General features: G+C 37.6%; 4 protein-coding genes across 5 annotated transcripts; all 4 read right to left on the bottom strand.

Annotated features, from left to right (window-relative positions):
• Nucleotides 1-18: 18 nt before the first annotated feature.
• Nucleotides 19-1,728, bottom strand: LOC141901015 (steroid 17-alpha-hydroxylase/17,20 lyase-like). The gene is made up of 5 exons (XM_074788070.1): nt 1,321-1,728; nt 1,124-1,249; nt 930-1,034; nt 679-813; nt 19-417 (listed from the first exon to the last, which is right to left on the bottom strand). The coding sequence occupies exons 1-5, from the start codon at nt 1,391-1,393 to the stop codon at nt 65-67; spliced, it is 792 nt and encodes a 263-aa protein (XP_074644171.1). The 5' UTR covers nt 1,394-1,728; the 3' UTR covers nt 19-64.
• LOC141901017 (cytochrome P450 2C38-like) lies at nt 1,415-2,711 on the bottom strand. Of its 2 annotated transcripts, none has more exons than XM_074788071.1 (6): nt 2,571-2,711; nt 2,346-2,435; nt 2,151-2,258; nt 1,966-2,059; nt 1,733-1,891; nt 1,415-1,528 (listed from the first exon to the last, which is right to left on the bottom strand). In XM_074788071.1, the coding sequence occupies exons 1-6, from the start codon at nt 2,698-2,700 to the stop codon at nt 1,453-1,455; spliced, it is 657 nt and encodes a 218-aa protein (XP_074644172.1). In that variant the 5' UTR covers nt 2,701-2,711; the 3' UTR covers nt 1,415-1,452. The 2 variants fall into 2 exon arrangements, 1 of the variants encoding a protein (XP_074644172.1); XR_012618804.1 differs by having other exon boundaries at nt 1,477-1,528; nt 1,679-1,891.
• A 99-nt stretch (nt 2,712-2,810) lies between these two features.
• On the bottom strand, nt 2,811-6,243 carry LOC141901012 (cytochrome P450 2B15-like). The gene is made up of 10 exons (XM_074788064.1): nt 6,092-6,243; nt 5,868-5,957; nt 5,660-5,767; nt 5,486-5,579; nt 5,254-5,412; nt 4,828-5,042; nt 4,301-4,426; nt 4,118-4,222; nt 3,867-4,001; nt 2,811-3,626 (listed from the first exon to the last, which is right to left on the bottom strand). Exons 1-10 carry the CDS (start codon nt 6,219-6,221, stop codon nt 3,274-3,276), a joined length of 1,515 nt encoding a protein of 504 aa, XP_074644165.1. The 5' UTR covers nt 6,222-6,243; the 3' UTR covers nt 2,811-3,273.
• Nucleotides 6,244-13,564: 7,321 nt separating this feature from the next.
• LOC141902595 (uncharacterized) lies at nt 13,565-17,609 on the bottom strand. The gene is made up of 3 exons (XM_074790401.1): nt 17,459-17,609; nt 17,363-17,398; nt 13,565-14,444 (listed from the first exon to the last, which is right to left on the bottom strand). Exons 1-3 carry the CDS (start codon nt 17,607-17,609, stop codon nt 13,651-13,653), a joined length of 981 nt encoding a protein of 326 aa, XP_074646502.1. The 3' UTR covers nt 13,565-13,650.
• Between the last annotated feature and the right edge of the window lie 274 nt (nt 17,610-17,883).

Genomic DNA, 17,883 nt, shown 5'->3' with positions numbered 1-17,883 from the left:
ATTGCATTGAGCAAGTTAAAGATGACGATTTGTCAACATTATTTTGGAATGTTGCATTGTAGAGCTATCCACGTGGAGTAACGACTGCTTTGTATGGTTGCGGTGTACAGAGAAAAGCATTATTTTCGAACTGTATCGGTTGAGAACTAACGCTATCATCCTCAAATCGGATGTTAAACTTTTGAAGAATGCTCGTGAAGAAAATGAAAATCTCGTGTTTCGCCACGTTTTCACCGATGCATGCTCGACGTCCTGCCGAAAAGGGCAACCAGCTTTTAGGTTTGGCGATTAATAATTTATCTTCGTGTATAAAACGTTCGGGTATAAATTGGTCAGGATTTTCCCATTCTCGTGGATCGTGATGACAAGCCCAAATATTAGTAATTATCTGTGCATCAGCGGGTATATCAAACTCATCTGAAATAATGACGTAAAAAGAATATCACAATTTATTCAAATAATATAGTGTTTCAATATCGATCCATTTTACAGATAAAGATAAGAAATGCGAGTTAGAAGTACGTATGAATTAAAAGGGAAGGGACTGTTTAAAACTTTGTAATCTTTAAATTTGTATTTTATTGGAACAGGCTTCGTGCATGGACCAATTGTATACGATTAGTTTCACGATCAACGTCAGGTGGGTCTCCAGTTGGTTACTAAGCTGATTAGACTTACTAAATTTGGCTTTCTCAAGAGTCGTTGCGTGAGTTAAACCAAGTGGTGCAACCGGAGCAAACCGAATCGTCTCGTACATAACTGCTTCACAATACACCATTTTCTGTTTGTCTGATATCTTCGGTAATAAACTTCCTACAAGAATCGAATATTTATGATAATGTAATTGTTCAGGGAACGCGGTAGATTTACGACTATTTTGCAGTTGTATAGAACTGCTGTTGTATGTATTCGTCAACAGATATTCTTACCAATCGCTTCGTCGATTTCTTCGTGAACTTTTTCTTGAATATGTGGATATTTTGCCATGAAGTACATTGCCCAATATAGTGTATGTGACGTCGTGTCGACTCCAGCTTAAACATATAGAATTAGATTGGGCAGTTGAAGTAAAAAAATGTCGTGATACTTATAAGGAGTATTTGGAATTTTGCCTGAACTTTACCAAAAAATGTATCAGAAACTATTTGAACAATGTGTTCGTCTGTAAATTTTTCAGCTAGTTTGGGGTCGTCTTGTTGAACTTTCTCTTTAGCTTTAATCAGAAAGTCGATTAGATCGCAAACATTGTCTGAAAATAAAGACGGTGAAAGTAGTTCACGAAAGAAAATATAAAGTTCAACTATTGAAGAAAATACAAACCTGGGTTGTATTTCTTTTTGTGTTCTGTGACTCTATCGGCGCAGTATCGCAAGAGAAACTTGACGAGTTTCATGAATTCCTTAGTAAGAGGTGTTTTTATAGGTGAGTACTGCCACAATGGTAACCAGTCCTCTAATAACCCGTCACTGAATTGTTGATCGATTCTGTCAATCGTATCATTTTGAAATCTTTGTCACCAAGATCAAATCTAAATATTTCAAACTTAGTCAGTAAAACCCAAGAAATACAATCGTGAATTTTTGATGATCATTTTGTAATTAGCTTCATTATTCATTTGTATCCAATAAATTTTCATGCCTTTATATAAGAAAAAAACCTAAGAAATATTCAACTTAACTTATTTCTCCTGGACGAAAAACATAATTGTGTAAATAATGAGGATAAGTCTTACTGAACACTGAACAGCATGTCACAAATAACATTGTAGACCAATAGATTAAACACGGGTTTCATGTCAATTGGTTTACCATTATTCTCTAATAACATCGCGATACCTTTCTCGACAGAACAATGCACTTTGCCATCCAATCGAGAGCCGCTCAAAAATGTTCTAAAATATCATGGAAAATCATTACCGACATCATCGAACAAATCAAGAGTAGTCAAGATAACCACAAAAAATACCTGAATCCACTCGTGACAAGTCTCCGACTAAGCTTCCACACAGGATCCGATGGGTTTCCCATGAAGATGTCTTTATTTTTCGATACGTAAGATACTGAAATAGATTTTTTTCGAAACTCAATAAAAATGCAATTTATGGAGAAAAATTTATTTTCTGACTGATAAAAATGGATTATTCAACTCACATGACCACACACTTGGGCGACTATCGAAATGACCAGACTGGTTTACTAAAGCCTGGTTTATAGCATCTGCACTGTTTAGTATTATCATCTTAACTGGCTTACCAAATCCTAGTTAAATAGATACACATATACATGTATACAACAATACGATTCGATAGTATGATCAAACATTTCCTTTTTCCACCTACACTTTACCTGCTGAGAAAGTAAATATGTCACCATAGGTTTTAGACAAATCAGCCAGATACTGATATAGAGGTTTCTCAGAATGACTTCCAAACATCTCTAAATACGAAAACAAATTCATTATTCATAAAAGACTCGAAGCTAAATTGAAACTAGAATCTTTATTCTACTATTCTTTTACGGGTACAATTTATTTTGAAAACGAGCGACTTCGGATCGCTTATAAAAACCTACCGATTGAGTTCCCGATTAGCGGATATCCTCTCGGTCCTGGTGGAAGATGATACCGGTTACGATGATTAAAGAAAATATAAACAAACGTTCCTAATAATATGGTACCGAGTACCAACGTTAGAAAATCCATGTTGTCTGCCCTCGATACCGTCTATACAATGGAACCACTCGTTTAAAGGTCTTGTTTGATACAGATAAAAATCAAAAAGTCTAACAATGTTGTACGAGTTGACATAATGTTTGATATGATGGCACCCTGTTGAATAATTTATTGATTCCTTTCAGTAATAAAAACAGTTCTGTGATTCAAACTCAACAACGTAGGCCGTAATTATCATATAAAACAGGGATATTTAGTGGTGAAACGTTCACTTTATAAACTGAATACAGATATGCTATAGTACTCCATTTTGCTGCTTTATTCAAATATCATATATGAAATAATTACAGGGTTTATTTTGTGACTATTTTGTCGAAGAATAAGTCATATATTTTGAAATATCGTTTATTTTTACACCGATACATACATAGCGAACTGTGCCTACCTACTGCAGTGAAATACTCTACATCTATAAGAATCCCCCCCCAGAAACTTTTTCTTGGGCCCACGTATATACCAAATTGACGTCGACATCGGGGAGGGGAGCAACTGCCCCTGCTTTGAACGGCCGTGTCAGGTAAATCTCATCAAAGTCAGTTGTATTTATCCACGTGGAGTTACGATTACTTTGTATGGTTTTGGTGAACAGACAAACGCATTATTTCCGAACTGAATCGGTTGAGAACTAACGCTATCATCCTCAAATCGAATGTTAAACTTTTGGAGAATGCTCGTGAAGAAAATGAAAAGCTCGTGTTTCGCCACGTTTTCACCGATGCATGCTCGACGTCCTGCCGAAAAGGGCAACCAACTTTTAGGTTTGGCGATTAGTGATTCATCTTCGTGTATGAAACGTTCGGGTATGAATAGTTCAGGATTTTCCCATTCTCGTGGATCGTGATGACAAGCCCAAATATTAGTGATTATCTGTGCATCAGCGGGTATATCAAACTCATCTGAAATAGTGTAGTGACATAAATAGAATACCAATACCAATTTCGTAAACTATTAATCCTGCAGAAACATTCTTTTTAATCGTGGTATTGTGTTGTATTTTTGACTATTTGAAACTCTGTAACTTTTAAATTTGTATTTTATTGGAACTGGCTTCATGTCTGGTACAATTGTATATGATTAGTTTCATGATCAACGTTTGGTGAGTTTCCATTAGTGAGGTGAAAGCTGACTAGACTTACTGAATTTGGCATTTTCAAGGCTTGGCGCGTGATTCAATCCGAGCGGTATAACCGGAGCAAACCGAATCGTCTCGTACATAACTGCTTCACAATACACCATTTTCTGTTTGTCTGATATCTTCGGTAATAAACTTCCTACAAGATCGAATATTTATGATAATGCAATTTTGGTGAAAAATGTGGTAATTTGCGACTATTTTGCAGTTGTATAGAACTACTGTCGAATATATTTATTCAACAGATGCCTTTACCAATCGCTTCGTCAATTTCTTCGTGAACTTTTTCTTGAATATGTGGATATTTTGCCATGAAGTACATTGCCCAATATAGTGTATGCGACGCCGTGTTGACTCCAGCTAAAGATAGAGAATAACATTGGGTAGTTGACGTTAAGATGCTGTAAATGATTTACTTAGATATTTGCTGCACTTTACCAATGAATGTATCGGAAACTATTTGAACGATGTGTTCATCTGTAAATAGGTCAGCTAGTTTGGGGTCGTCTTGTTGAACTTTCTCTTTAGCTTTAATCAGAAAGTCGATTAGATCGCAAACATTGTCTGAAATAAAGAGGGCAAAAGAAGGTCACGTGGAAAAATAATCAATCAAAGTTCAATTATACAAAAAAAACATATTAGTGCCTGACAGAGGCCACATACATTATTCTTATCATAACATCGATCATGAGAAGAACAAACGATCGATCTTATACATGTAGAAACTTATAGTGCAAAAACGAAAACTTCTACTACCGCACAAAAACGAAGTAATTCGATTTTGCTCTGATTTTTCTTTTTTGTGCCATAATTTTCGTTTTTGCTATAGGGTGTAACGAAATTTTCGTCCTTGGTCTATAAGTTTCTTATGTTTCTTTTAGTTTCTTATTTTGCGTTTTCCATGATCGAGTTCATTTTAAAAGATAATGCATGTGGCCCTTATCAGACACCATATAAATGCTTACCGGGGTTGTATTTGTTTTTGTGTTCTGTGACTCTAACGGTGCAGTATTGGACGAAAAAATTAACGATTTCCATGAATTCTTTAGTAAATTGGGTTTTTATAGGTGAGTACTGCCACAATGGTACCCAATCTTCCAATAACCCGTCACTGAATTGTTCATCGATTCTGTCAATTGATTCGCACAGTTTTCTGAAATCTTTGTCACCAAGATCAAATCTAAATAATTCAAACGTAATCAGTAAAACCTAAGAAATGCAAATGTAAATTTTGGCGTTCATTTTGTAATTAGACATATTTCATTACTTTTGTTTTGTTACAGTAAATTTTCATGCATTTTCAAAGAAAATGAAAACCTAAGGAATATCTAACTTGAACTTATTTCTCCTAGACGAATAAGTGATAATTTTATGAATAAAGTGAAACGTACTGAACACTGAACAGCATGTCACAAATAACATTGTAGACCAAAAGATTAAACACAGGTTTCATGTCAATTGGTTTACCATTATTCTCTAATAACATCGCGATGCCTTTCTCGACAGAACTATGTACTTTGCCATCCAATCGAGAGCCACTCAAAAAATTTCTGAAATATCATGGAAAATCTTTACTGATCAAAACAAATCTAAAGTGCTGACGGATAACCACAGAACAAATACCTGAATCCACTCGTGGCAAGTTTCCGACTAAGCTTCCACGCAGGATCCGATGGGTTACCCATGAAGATATCTTTATCTTTCGATATGTAAGATACTTAAATAGAAATAGAAAAGAAAATCCCACATATTGGAAGAAATATTGTCAAAACTGATAAATCGAAGTATTCAACTCACACGACCACAAACTTGGTCGACCATCGAAATGACCAGACTGGTTAACTAATGCCTGGTTCATAACATCTGCACTGTTTAGTATTATCATCTTAACTGGCTTACCGAATCCTAGTCAAATAGATACACACATATACATATATACAACGGTTCGATGCGATAGTATGATCAAACATTTCCATTTTAAGACACGACACCACGTATACTTTACCTGCTGAGAAAGTAAATATGTCACCATAGGTTTTAGACAAATCAGCCAGATACTGATATAGAGGCTTCCCAGAATTACTTCCAAACATCTCTAAATACGAAAACAAATTCATTATTCATAAAAGACTCGAGGCTAAATTGATACAAGAATTCTTATTCAACTATCTTTTTACGGTTACAATTTCTTTCGAAAACGAGCGACTTCGGGTCGCTTATAAAACCTACCGATTGAGTTCCCGATTAGCGGATATCCTCTCGGTCCTGGTGGAAGATGATACCGCTTACGACGATTGAAGAAAATATAAACAAATGTTCCTAATAATATGGTACCGAGTACCAACGTTAGAAGATCCATGTTGTCTGGCCTCGTCACCGCACGAACAATGGAACATCTAGTTTAAAGGTCTTGTATTAAGTCAGATAGAAAAAGTCGTACAACTATTGAACGAGTTGACTTAATGTTTGAAATAGATGGCGCCTTGTTGAGTACGGTAGTTTATTGATTCCAATCAGTAGTAGCACTTTTGATTTAATATTGATGAAGCCGGCTGTGGTTTATGAGATGGCGATTCGTGTGTTATACAGTCGTTTTTTCCTCTTAGCAGAGGCGATTCTATCCATGGCATGCGACTACCGTTCTATCGTCATTTCGGAGATGTCAATATACGACGCGATCGAGAGAATGCATATCACTGAATTCTTCGTCAGAAATTTCGTTTGTAAATAAATAACGATTTTATTTTTTTCTCGTCTCCCAAATAGCGTTAACCATACGGAAGTGATATTTTTTTGTAGAGAAACCAACATATCTCGGTATCATATTTTCAGTCCGTAGCAACGAAAAGTGGTTGCGTCATTAAATACGTACTTATACTTATAAGTGGCTGGTTGGCAGCGTCTGTCAGTTTCACATACTATATATCGACTCAAATATATATATTTATATTCATCGACAACTTGTAGGATATTTGCAGCGTCTACGGTTGCTATCGCATTCAATATTATATACAATGGACGGGCAGCCAATTGACACGTGTCATTAGAGGTCCCACAGTGGACACGCGTTTTGTAAAAATGGATGGATCGCGTGTTTAAACGTCATTGATACCCTCTCGTAATTAGAGCGGTCATAACGCGGTTGGTCATCGGCGCGGGCATAATGAATAAAATCAGCTGTTGGACGTGGTAACTACACAATCATCACATTTGACTCCGACCAGGCTTCACATTCAAGCTAAGCAAATAAAGGACACTATGAAGTATGTTGTTAGGGGAGGTTGGCCTACTCATTAAACACCTTTCTGGCCATCATGAAAAACGGAATACATATTAGTGATTACAACTTCTTTTTGAAAACTCAAAACATATGATATACGCAACGAAACTTATCTATTCAGTGATTCAGTCGCCCGATGAATCACTAACGCGCAACGACCTCTCAAGAACATGCTTTTGAAATTTCCGAATGTCGTTGTTCCATTCATTCGGAAAAAAATTAGCGTGTGATATACGTTCACACAGTTTTTATTCTTCGGTTTATATCGTGCACTCTCATGCTAGGTTTTCCTGTTGCGCCTGTTGCTAGGGAAGTACACCACCACGTGACTTGTGTAACTTCCGGTTTAATTGACTTTGGTCAATCAATTCTAGCAACTAATGGCGGTCTCCTTTGTTTGTCAGTCATTTGGTCGCGACGGCAATAAAATCATTTTTGCGTGTAGTAAACATTAACATCAATCTAGTTATGACGCACTTTTCAGCATTTGATGCTTAATCAAAAAAGGGAAAAGTAGACTAACATTTCGCAGAAATTATCAATTAGTTATAAATCAGAGTCAAAGTAATACATTTCTATAGAGTGTATACTCTAAAAAAATGTATAATAACTTTGATACTAGATGAAATACCGCTGGTTCCAAAACATACTTTCTCACTTTCCCAATACGTTGATTTCTAATCAACAAAGGTTGTAAGGATATCGCGGAACTGGATTCATCTTGGCACAAAAGATTCTAGTAATCTCCTTTTATAGTCCATTGTGCCGATTAGCGACACCATTAAAATCCATGAAAGTTGAAGGTATCCTATTTATTTCATCGGCTATATGATAAGAAACCAACACACGTCAGCGTAGTGCCAAAATGAGAATATTATGAAAGACACGGAGGGGGGCAACGTGGTTATTGTGCGTTACGTCTTTGCCGGTCGATTGTGATTGTTGCAGAGATAATTATCGTTTGAGAGATGCGATACCTGTTGATGGATTACAAAGCAAGCAACAAGACACCCTACCACTAGTCAATGCGCCATAATCGGATGTATAATTAATTAGTAGCTAGAAGAAAGGAAACGAGCGCAGGTGACCCTGGTTGAACTAACGTAAAGATACCCACGCGTAGAATCCGATTCCGAGATTCGATACGTTTCCAATTTGATTCAGCGTGCGCTCTACCTTACTGCACTATATGTATGTACGTGTATATTGACGTATATTTAGATTGTGTAAGATAAATTTTAGAAACGCTCCTTGATTATCTTGATTCAGTTCCCTCCTCTCGAAGTAGCCTGCTAGGGAACCACTTCCAGTTGCTGATTATCAGCGGTTTTTATGCATTCATCGAAACGAATGCTTTTAAAATAATTGGACTTGCCTGGCGCAAAGGGGGAGTTTACCTGTCACTGATGTATACCTGTTGATAAGATTTAAGCGACAAGAAATGCTTCGAACACAACTCGATAAACATCAATGAGATTTACGTGCCTTGTTACTGCTAACCCATCGATCACATATAAAATATCTATTGATTTCATATGTTTCGTCGTTTCTCGTCGTACTGCGCTTCATAAATCACACAACGACAGAAAATCAAACCGTTCCGTTCCGAGTAGCAGCGAGTCTGCCGCTAATTGCCCCAACTTCGAATCCATCAATCTTAAATGGGTTCTAGGCCCGAATTTAATCAGCCATAACACGCAAACTGTCGTCGAGATTTTCGAATCAGCAGAGATTAGATTGAATTTGGACCATGGGTTCGATATCGTGATCTATACTATACTTCCTTCATCGTGTGCACACCTCAATTCATCCCAACACTTTTGAGCTATCTGGTTATTCTATCTCGACCAAGAAATGATATCAACGATGGATGTTTTCTCTTCTAAATAGCACGAGCAGTTAGCACTTAAGTTGATTAGTCGGGCCGCCGAGCTTGCCCATCTGCGACGACAGGCAAAATTCAGCTCCAAGAATTTACGACCAAATTAAACTTTCAACACCATAATGTGAGAATTAATGAAAATGAGAGGTGCGGGGGTTCAACTACACCCCCGAGTCGAAACTATCTCCCCTTTTTACTCCCACTTGTCAACGTGATACAATCAAATCTACACGCCTTTATTCGTTCCCACGTCGTTTCTCAAATCAACGGGCGTTAGTCAATGATGCCATATTTTCGATTTTGAATGTCAAGCATCCGGAAGCGTTACGAATGAGCAAAATCGTCAATGTCATGAAACAGGTTACTGGTTAAGACAAGGTAAATATTTCTTCCAAATAAATGAATGCGTTGCTAGTTGATTGCTTAAATCACGTCATACGACACTATATTCTAGTCAAGAATCTAGAGTCAAAAATTGATGAATGCAATGGCGCGTTCCGTGGCACACTGTCGTATGAGAGTCGTTTTTCTTCTTGGCGCCACATACAAAAAGACTTGGCAATGTTCCGTCCGAGAAAAATAGATAAAACCTGCACATCCATCATAATTGAAGGAGAACAAGACGACATTAAATACACATCGAGACACATATTCTACAAATTCAGTGATTTATTGCCTTTTCTTCATATTTTTGCTATAGAAAAATGCATAAAACTATCGTGTTGGAATCTCTTATACAGCAGAATTTGGCAGGCGATCGATACATTCTCATCAAAACATTGATCATTTGTGAAATTGCTACATACATTTTCGATATTCAGTTTTTGTTAACACTACAAGCATATCTATATCTAAATACACCTTTATTCTTGATGAAAATTTAGTTTTTTGAAATAACACTTTTCATTGTAAATCTGGTCAGTGAATTCGGAAGATAAAGGTGAATCTATGAAAGCGGACGTACAAATTTACAAATATTCTACAAGTGGCGACTACATAATTCTTAATATATTATCATTATCATTATTATCATATAATAGTGAGTATAAAAAGGTTGAAGAGATCTATGTGTAAAAGCATGCAGTGACACATCGTGATATCACATTAAAATCTAATACTGCATAACATCATTTCTCTAATATATTATGAATTCTGTAAATATGGAATGTCGTAGAAAATACAAACAGTGCCAATACTGAATTCTATTGCAACTATATATATTTGACTTATTATTAGAGGCACTTAAATATTGCACACAGAAGTTCAATGTAGTTATACGTATAAAAAGAACTAGCACATGTTTTTTTTAAATTGCACTGCTACATAAAAGTTTTGCTTTTCGCATTTAGTTGTGAACCGATAGATTTTGATATACATTGCACTATGATTTATTTCAATCGCCAAACTCCGCGTGTTTAAAAGGTTAAGGCTATGCTGTTATGTATGAGGGGGCTTACTGTATAGAATATAACATTATGTAAATCCGTCTAAAATTGCTAGTGAGTATATTATCGTACGAATATGATCAACAATTAATAAACATGTTTTAAAATGGTGCAAAATATTAATGTATGATATGGTATGGTATGGTATACGCATTATACATATATATGGTATTTATATATTTCCATTCAATATCATGGCGACCGCGCCGTAAAAGTTATCAATGCCCTACAATATATGTATGGGTTTAGATTTTAATCATCTTCATACGTAGTTCGTAAATATATAAAATACATCAATAATTTGTTAGTTGGCTGTCGAAGTGGGGTGCGACTCTTCTCAATTGTCGACAGAATGGTGCAAAGAATGAATAATTAAAAACCGCATTGTATCATCACAAAATCAATGAATACTCCTGATGAAACCTTTGTCGGTTATAGCATATTCGTACACATTAATTCTGTCATATTTCATATCAAATCCAATATTCCCAACCAAAAACGTTCGACATGAACCGTCGTATTTTTGAACATATGGCCACCCATGTGCCGTATTTTGTTATTACAGTCGACACAGCGTCTGAATTCATTAATTTTCAGTATGTAATAAGCGGATCTCGGGATCAACGATGGTTTATCTACGATAATTTGTAGGCGATGTCGGTTATAAATTGCCTGTTGAACGCATTAATCGCCATCTGTCAAGTGATTCTTGCTATGACGACAGTCGGGTGGGTCGAAGAAACCGGGCATTGACCGCGTTGCTAGCCGCACACGACCGAGCCTATGCTAGCGGTGCGACTAGTAATACACATTTTGTTCGAATTGCTCGCAAGGTTGTCAAGGTCGGGCTACGACACGTGAAAAGTCAAAGCACAATTTTTCAAAACGGAAACATTTGACAAATCGTATTTTCACCTGCCATACCCAGTTACCTATATTATTTACACTTATTTACAGTTTTTTTTTGAATTATCAAAATATCTTTTATGATACAGGTTAAAATCGGTGGGGTTCGTTCGGTACGGCGTGTATCACGTGTACGAGTCACGTGTATATATAAATGCAAGCATCGTTATATTTACAACTATCCATTAGTAATCTATATTCGATTATTAAAAGGGAAATAAAATTATACAATAAGTGATATTCAAAATGAAAATATCATAAATAATAGTAATAGTTGAATATAAACCAATATTTTTACAATTTAAGTAGATTTGACCGCAAGTAAAGAGGTATTCAACGTGTCAACGTAACTAATAAATAAGTTATGGTATAATAAATGAATAAATAAGTATGAAAACATCCTATGAATATACGACGAGTAATATAATTAATTGCACTGAATCCATTGATCGTTTTGTATTTTGTTCGCATTTCTACCAAAAATAAAAACTTGGTATCCTGATTTTGTTATTTCAGACCAACAAATTATTATTGGACTTAGAAAAACCCGTAGACTAGTTGTTTAATTTCGTTTGCGTTAAAAAGCGGAACAGGAAGTTTTTATTCGCGTCGTTGCGTGTAGATTGATACGATTAATCGCGTGGAAATGTTTCAATCAGGTGATATAAAGATTTTAAAGATCGCGAAATAAGATTAACCAGACATCGATATTTTTTCTATCGTGAATATTCATCATCGAAATTGAATTGAAAATTTCAAATTGAACCTAAATCGATTTTTGAGACCTACAAAATTTGCTCCTAAAGATGCCAATGATCGTATAGCGTGACTGGTTGAAATCTAGTTTTTTGATATGATGTAAAAGGAGTATTTTTTAGATTGATACGCTTGCTTCTCGGCAACGTCGGTAAATTACTGTAACAGAACGCAGGACGTCTAGCCCTGCAAGTGCATTAGCTATAACAACAAATCCTGGGCTATATCAATAAGGGATCTATTCATCGACATAAAAATACACGAAACAGCAATATTTTTAGCCAGAGATGAAAAATTAATATCCACGCGCAACAGAAGGGCCATGCGTCATGGCTGAAAGTCGGTCTATTCATGCGATGCTAGCAAACAATGGGTAAACAGCGGCAGTCTACTGTTGCGTTCATTTAAGCCGGTAAATGGATACGCATACTACAAACAAGCTACAGCTCTGTACAAAAATCAAATAATGAGCATTTTATGTATCGATCACCCGCCATTAACAAATTTGGTAATACAAAATACGATTTTTCGTTCTCCAACATTTTTTGTTCGCACCTACAATAAATAGGAATATTTGTAGAAAAAACTGTACATGGCTTTCATTTATGTTATACGAAATATTTCAATTAATAAAAAACTATACAATTCTGACTAGAATTACTCACACATCATCTTCGGATAACGATTTTGAATCGTTGAAATTACGAGTATTATACGGTACTAAATATATCTCACGCACTATACATTATAATGGTACTCACACATACAAAACTTTGAGAAATAAATCAAATAAATAGAATGTACAAGACATACATTATGACTGACGACGTCTAAAACCATCACTATACACGAATATAAAAATGTCAAAATACAGTTCGCATTTCTAGAAAATGCACGGGCGAGGGGGAAGCACCAAACAATGACGGTCGCATGACCGTCTGAGCTGACAACGTCATATCCGGTTAGATGCGCACGTCGCACCACCTGAGCAATATCTTCCGTGGATCGATCCACGCCATTCGACACTTTTTCACTTTCTGTACGCAATCGTTTTCTTACATCATTCTAATTCAGTCTTACAGCTGAGTTTATCCTCTCGCCCGGTATCGGTGGGATTTTTTTTTCACGCACAAAATTATCTCATCATGGTTATACTCTCGAAATCCGACACGAAATGAACATTTGAATCGAAGCTGCGAGTCAAAATGAACACCGAAAGCGGGAAATGACGGTCGATGTGACTGTGTTATCGGCGGGGAATTCACTTGCATATTTGTCACTGAGCCCTGCTTCATCAGGCTCGGAATGTGTCCGAATAGAAAATAAACTGAGAGCGAAATACACATACATACATCGTATGAAAATATAATCCGTATCCATTATGCCAAATATAGTTTTAATTGTAGCGAAAAATATAATTCAGTTCACCGAGGAAGAGTTATTATTACTGGACTGGATTTAATCCTTGTTCCCGAGTAACATCTGAGCGTTCTCAAACAGACTGTCGCTTACTTATCAGTCAGTCACTCATTTCACCACGGTCCGGCCGTTCGTCACTGAGATCAAGCTTGTTGTCACCTGAATCCATTTCTTTTTCTGTCACTTGGCCATCATCTTTGAAGCAAGCCGATTCGTAATGTTTGTTCAAATAAGATTTCAAGGCGAACGATTTGTTGCATCTTTTGCACGTGTAATGCTTGAAGGCGGAATGGGTCTGCATATGGGCGCGTAGATTCGATCGGTCTGCGAAGGCTTTACCGCAGTGAGCACAACCAAACGGCTTTTCTCCCGTATGAGAGCGCAAATGACCTTGCAGTAACCAAGGTCTGCTGAATGATTTGCCGCATTTCGGGCACTCGTGTTTGAGGCTGTGCGTGAGAATGTGCATGGATAAGGCAGGCATACTGACGTAAACCTTGTCGCAATGCGGGCACTTTTTGGCAAGTTGGCTGTCGAGGCTACGATGAGTTTGTTTGTGTCGACTCAGATTGGAAGACGTGGCGTATGTTTTGCCGCACTCGTTGCACGTGTATCTTTGCCGCGGTTTCTCTGGTGATGCGCGTCGAGCTCTCGAGCGACCGTCGGTTATAAAAAACGCATCGTACGTATAACCGACCGTGATACCATCTTGGAATTTGTTTGATTTGTGATGGGGTCTGGTGACGTCATCGTGGCTGATGTCACTTCCGCCAACTGAGCTTCCGCACGAACTCGGAAGGTCGCTTTCACTTCCGGACTCATGACTGCTGTTTACCTCTGTAGAATCGCGACGAATATGCTGATCAGTCGAATGAAGTACGTCATGGATATAACCTGAAATGAGTAATCATTTAAAAATGAGTTTAGTTCTTTTCAAATATGATCTATTTCATTTCTTTGAACTCCTGCCATTGTAATCGCAAGGATAAAAATCATAGTTGTAAACGATAACCTGCTTTTAGCGAACAAAGCTTCCGAATATTTTGGAAACATCGAACAAACACTGACGACACTCGGGCGTAACATAAGAACCATGAAGCACCTCCACGGGGTCCCCGTATGTAATCATCGATTCGCAAGCTTTAGTACTTTTCATGCGGTATACTTAGTTAAGTGGTGTGAATGTATAGAAAAACTATCGAGTCGATAGTCGAGATTCCCTGCATTGAGAAGCCACGAGCCACTCATAAAATATGCGTGATATCTCCAATCCATCTTCAATACCGTGTTTTATAGGAGTTTATATAAGACAATTGATTTTGATGAATTAGCATCGCATCACTGCGACATGTATTGTAGAGCAGCACACCATCAGGTGCATATTGAATTAATCATTTAAGTCATAAAGATTATCAAGATGGATTGTATTTAAACGGGGACACTAAAATGATTTTAGAGTCCCTAATTTAAATCTGTGACGTCGTCATCTATGATTTCTGCTTGTCAATGAAATTTCTATTGTCGACGATTCATTGATTTGTCGCCCGTCACAAAGGCACGTCGGCGGTTTTTCATCCATTTTAGATTTAATGAACTGTTGCTGGCGAAACAATGTAATTGTGCGGAATAAAAGAACTACTTCAATAATTACGAGTCAGTCAGTCTGCAGTTTTGACAACACCGGAAGTGCAAATGCATCCAACAGTAGCTCAATTTTATAGCATCAACGTGATTATTTTTTTTTTTTGTTACGGAGAGACTTTGACCGAAGTCCAAGCAAGGCAACTTGTTGTAGGTAGAGTATTGGTAGAATACGGCTCCAGACGCTACCTTCGGCGGATTATTAAATGGCATGATTAGTTCCCGTCTGTACATGAGCTATACATGTGTAACTCGCAGCACTCGCAAGGAGGAGATGCTGAGTCATTCTCGATTACAAAGACGTCGGGGACAAAAGACAAGGGAAGATACGAACAGAAAGACTAATCCGTCTGTCCACAGGGACGATGCGTTCACGGCTAATATCCTTCACAACAAGGTTCCCGGACAAGCGCTCAGACCTCGAATTACTGACTCACATAAACAGATATTCCCTAAATTTTTTTCGAATATTACATGATATGCATTGTCTGGAATAAGGCGAACAAGGCGAATTAACAGTTTTCTATTCTATTATTAAAAGTGCATGATGTTTTTTGAGAAAGACAATTTTGAAAATCTAGCTTAAAAAGAAATTATGCGTGTTTAATTTGACACCGGTCGCTGCTGCATCAATATGCAGGTGACCTGCGGCACCAAACGATCCATCGATCAGCTCGGTTTAATTATTCATGATCTGATGTCACTAGGGGACTACCTTCCGTCTTTGCCGATGCAACTCACGTTACGGGGCAACAATGTTTGTCTGCTCGCGGTGTGTCAGACGTCGCCGTGTAATAAGCTGACTCATGCATGCATGCCTGGTACTTCTACTCTGTACCTGTACGTTGCAGTACTGATTAACCAATTTACCCGTGTATGCGTCATAACCCACGGACAAACGCCACGATCTACTGAAACTGACAGTTGACGAACGCAGTTACGCGAGTTCTCTAATTTCAAATGAAACCTAGTTAATTTTCTGTCGAGAGTGTAATCTTCGCTATGTCATAACATTTAATCACGGTCAAACGAACTTAGTGCACAATATTTCTGATATTTTACTTACCAGGGTACGACATAAACATGTATATTTTACTACAAACGAGAACTTCGAGTGAAAAAATAATTCGTAATTGCTCACGAAGGCTAGCTTTCTAATAAGGCGTTTTTCAGCAATTAGGTCGTATCTCATTAGCATACACACGCGCCAGTCGCTTCCTTTTGCAACGAGACAATCTGAATGGACACGCGTCTGGGATAGTTTTGACAATACGCGCGGGATTTATGACTCGTTTACGGCCACTGCTCATCTTCGGACGTCTCGTGTTCGAATAAATGATTCCGACTTCGGGGTAAGAATGAAGCGAGAATAGCAACAGTTGAGCGCAGCCGGTGACAATAGGCCGACCGTAGATTCGACAGATGGACGTCGATACATCGACAGTTGGTCAGAAGATTCAAGTGGACAAAATGAAGAAACTGTTGCAGTCGAAGGGTGCATCTTATTATTATAAATCACAATAGACCAACGACGAACAGATCACACGTAGTTCGCACATGCCACGATTCCCTATTTCCGTCTTCAAGTTGAGGTTCTCTGATTTTACGGCGCTTTCGAAATACAGACGTGCACCTGCCACAATTTCGGCCAAAATCCTTTTTTATCGTTAAACACAATAATACCTTTAATGCATCCACTTATCTAACAGCAAACGCATGTTTACCAACTACTTGGCAAAAGCTGGATTTGTAATCGTAATCTGAATAACACCTACGAATATTCATATTTGCCTTTCAAAATTGAAAGCGAGTTGAAGAACGAAAGTATAAAAAGATAGCCTAGTTTTTGGGCACTTCATTTACACAGTTGCGGCAATAAATGAAACCCATCGTCGGCGCCGAGTGGCAAAACAATCATCTTGGATCGTATAAATTGACACGTGTTTTAGAATTTCCCTCGAAGTCTAGATCCACATGTAAGATGTTCTTTTTTAATATTTCACAATTAAACTATTTTCTCTATGAATTTGATAATCATCTCCTTAGTTTACGATATTCATTACAGAAATAATTGTTTGATTATTTCTTTCGAGATCCTTACATTTATTAAAACAGAAAGCTATGCGCACATGTTTTGACAATTTTACGATATGTACTGAATGAGAACTTACCATTGCTTATGCGAACTGTGAGCGGTTGGAGTAAAGCTGGAGTGAACGGCGACATCGACATCGGTAAAGCCAACGGCGAGTTGTCCGGGGTTGGACTCGGTGGGGTCGTCGGACTCGGTGGTTGACATTCCGATAACGGTGCGTCCGGACTCGGCGGTGTATCGGGTACTTCCTTGATATATATTCTATCATCTCGATAGTGATGATGATACGACCTGATTTTCTTCACTAAAAACGAGCGTGGCATTTCGCCGATGTGATGTTATTGCTTGTCACTCGGCTAACAGTAAAGTGAGTCACAACTGTGTCGCGTGTCTCTAGATATTCCTCGGTTAAAACATCGGAAGAATCAGGTGTATGTGTTCAAATCATCCATCGATATTCCCATGAGATATTTGGTGACAGCGCTTAATTTCTTGTGCCTGTTTGTTACAGATGGGTTCGTCGTGAGTCAGTTATGTTATCGTTTTCCTCGCGTTCGCCGTCGTTTGCTTTCGGTGTGTTATGATAAACTAAAGTGT

Source organism: Tubulanus polymorphus, chromosome 3 (assembly GCF_964204645.1).
Source record: "Tubulanus polymorphus chromosome 3, tnTubPoly1.2, whole genome shotgun sequence".
In the NCBI taxonomy this organism is placed as follows: Eukaryota; Metazoa; Nemertea; class Palaeonemertea; order Tubulaniformes; family Tubulanidae; genus Tubulanus; species Tubulanus polymorphus.
Note: the sequence above shows the minus strand (reverse complement) of the source record. Positions and strands in the feature narration are given on the sequence as shown.

Bases quoted from the DNA above. Each gene is read 5' to 3' on its own strand.
- LOC141901012 (XM_074788064.1), bottom strand. From the start codon at position 6,221: ATGGATCTTCTAACGTTGGTACTCGGTACCATATTATTAGGAACATTT. The intron at 4,223-4,300 runs GTAAAGTGCAGC...CTCTATCTTTAG, and splicing joins AGTTTCCGATACATTCATTG to CTGGAGTCAACACGGCGTCG. The intron at 3,627-3,866 runs GTAAGTCTAGTC...ACACTATTTCAG, and splicing joins CCTTGAAAATGCCAAATTCA to ATGAGTTTGATATACCCGCT.
- LOC141901017 (XM_074788071.1), bottom strand. From the start codon at position 2,700: ATGGATTTTCTAACGTTGGTACTCGGTACCATATTATTAGGAACGTTT. The intron at 2,259-2,345 runs GTAAAGTGTAGG...CTATTTAACTAG, and splicing joins CATATTTACTTTCTCAGCAG to GATTTGGTAAGCCAGTTAAG. The intron at 1,892-1,965 runs GTATTTTTTGTG...ATGATATTTTAG, and splicing joins CTTGTCACGAGTGGATTCAG to AACATTTTTGAGCGGCTCTC.
- LOC141902595 (XM_074790401.1), bottom strand. From the start codon at position 17,609: ATGCCACGCTCGTTTTTAGTGAAGAAAATCAGGTCGTATCATCATCAC. The intron at 17,399-17,458 runs GTCCAACCCCGG...CGTTCACTCCAG, and splicing joins GAGTCCGACGACCCCACCGA to CTTTACTCCAACCGCTCACA. The intron at 14,445-17,362 runs GTAAGTTCTCAT...TACTCATTTCAG, and splicing joins CACAGTTCGCATAAGCAATG to GTTATATCCATGACGTACTT.
- LOC141901015 (XM_074788070.1), bottom strand. From the start codon at position 1,393: ATGAAACTCGTCAAGTTTCTCTTGCGATACTGCGCCGATAGAGTCACA. The intron at 814-929 runs GTAAGAATATCT...CGATTCTTGTAG, and splicing joins AGAAATCGACGAAGCGATTG to GAAGTTTATTACCGAAGATA. The intron at 418-678 runs GTAAGTCTAATC...TCATTATTTCAG, and splicing joins TCTTGAGAAAGCCAAATTTA to ATGAGTTTGATATACCCGCT.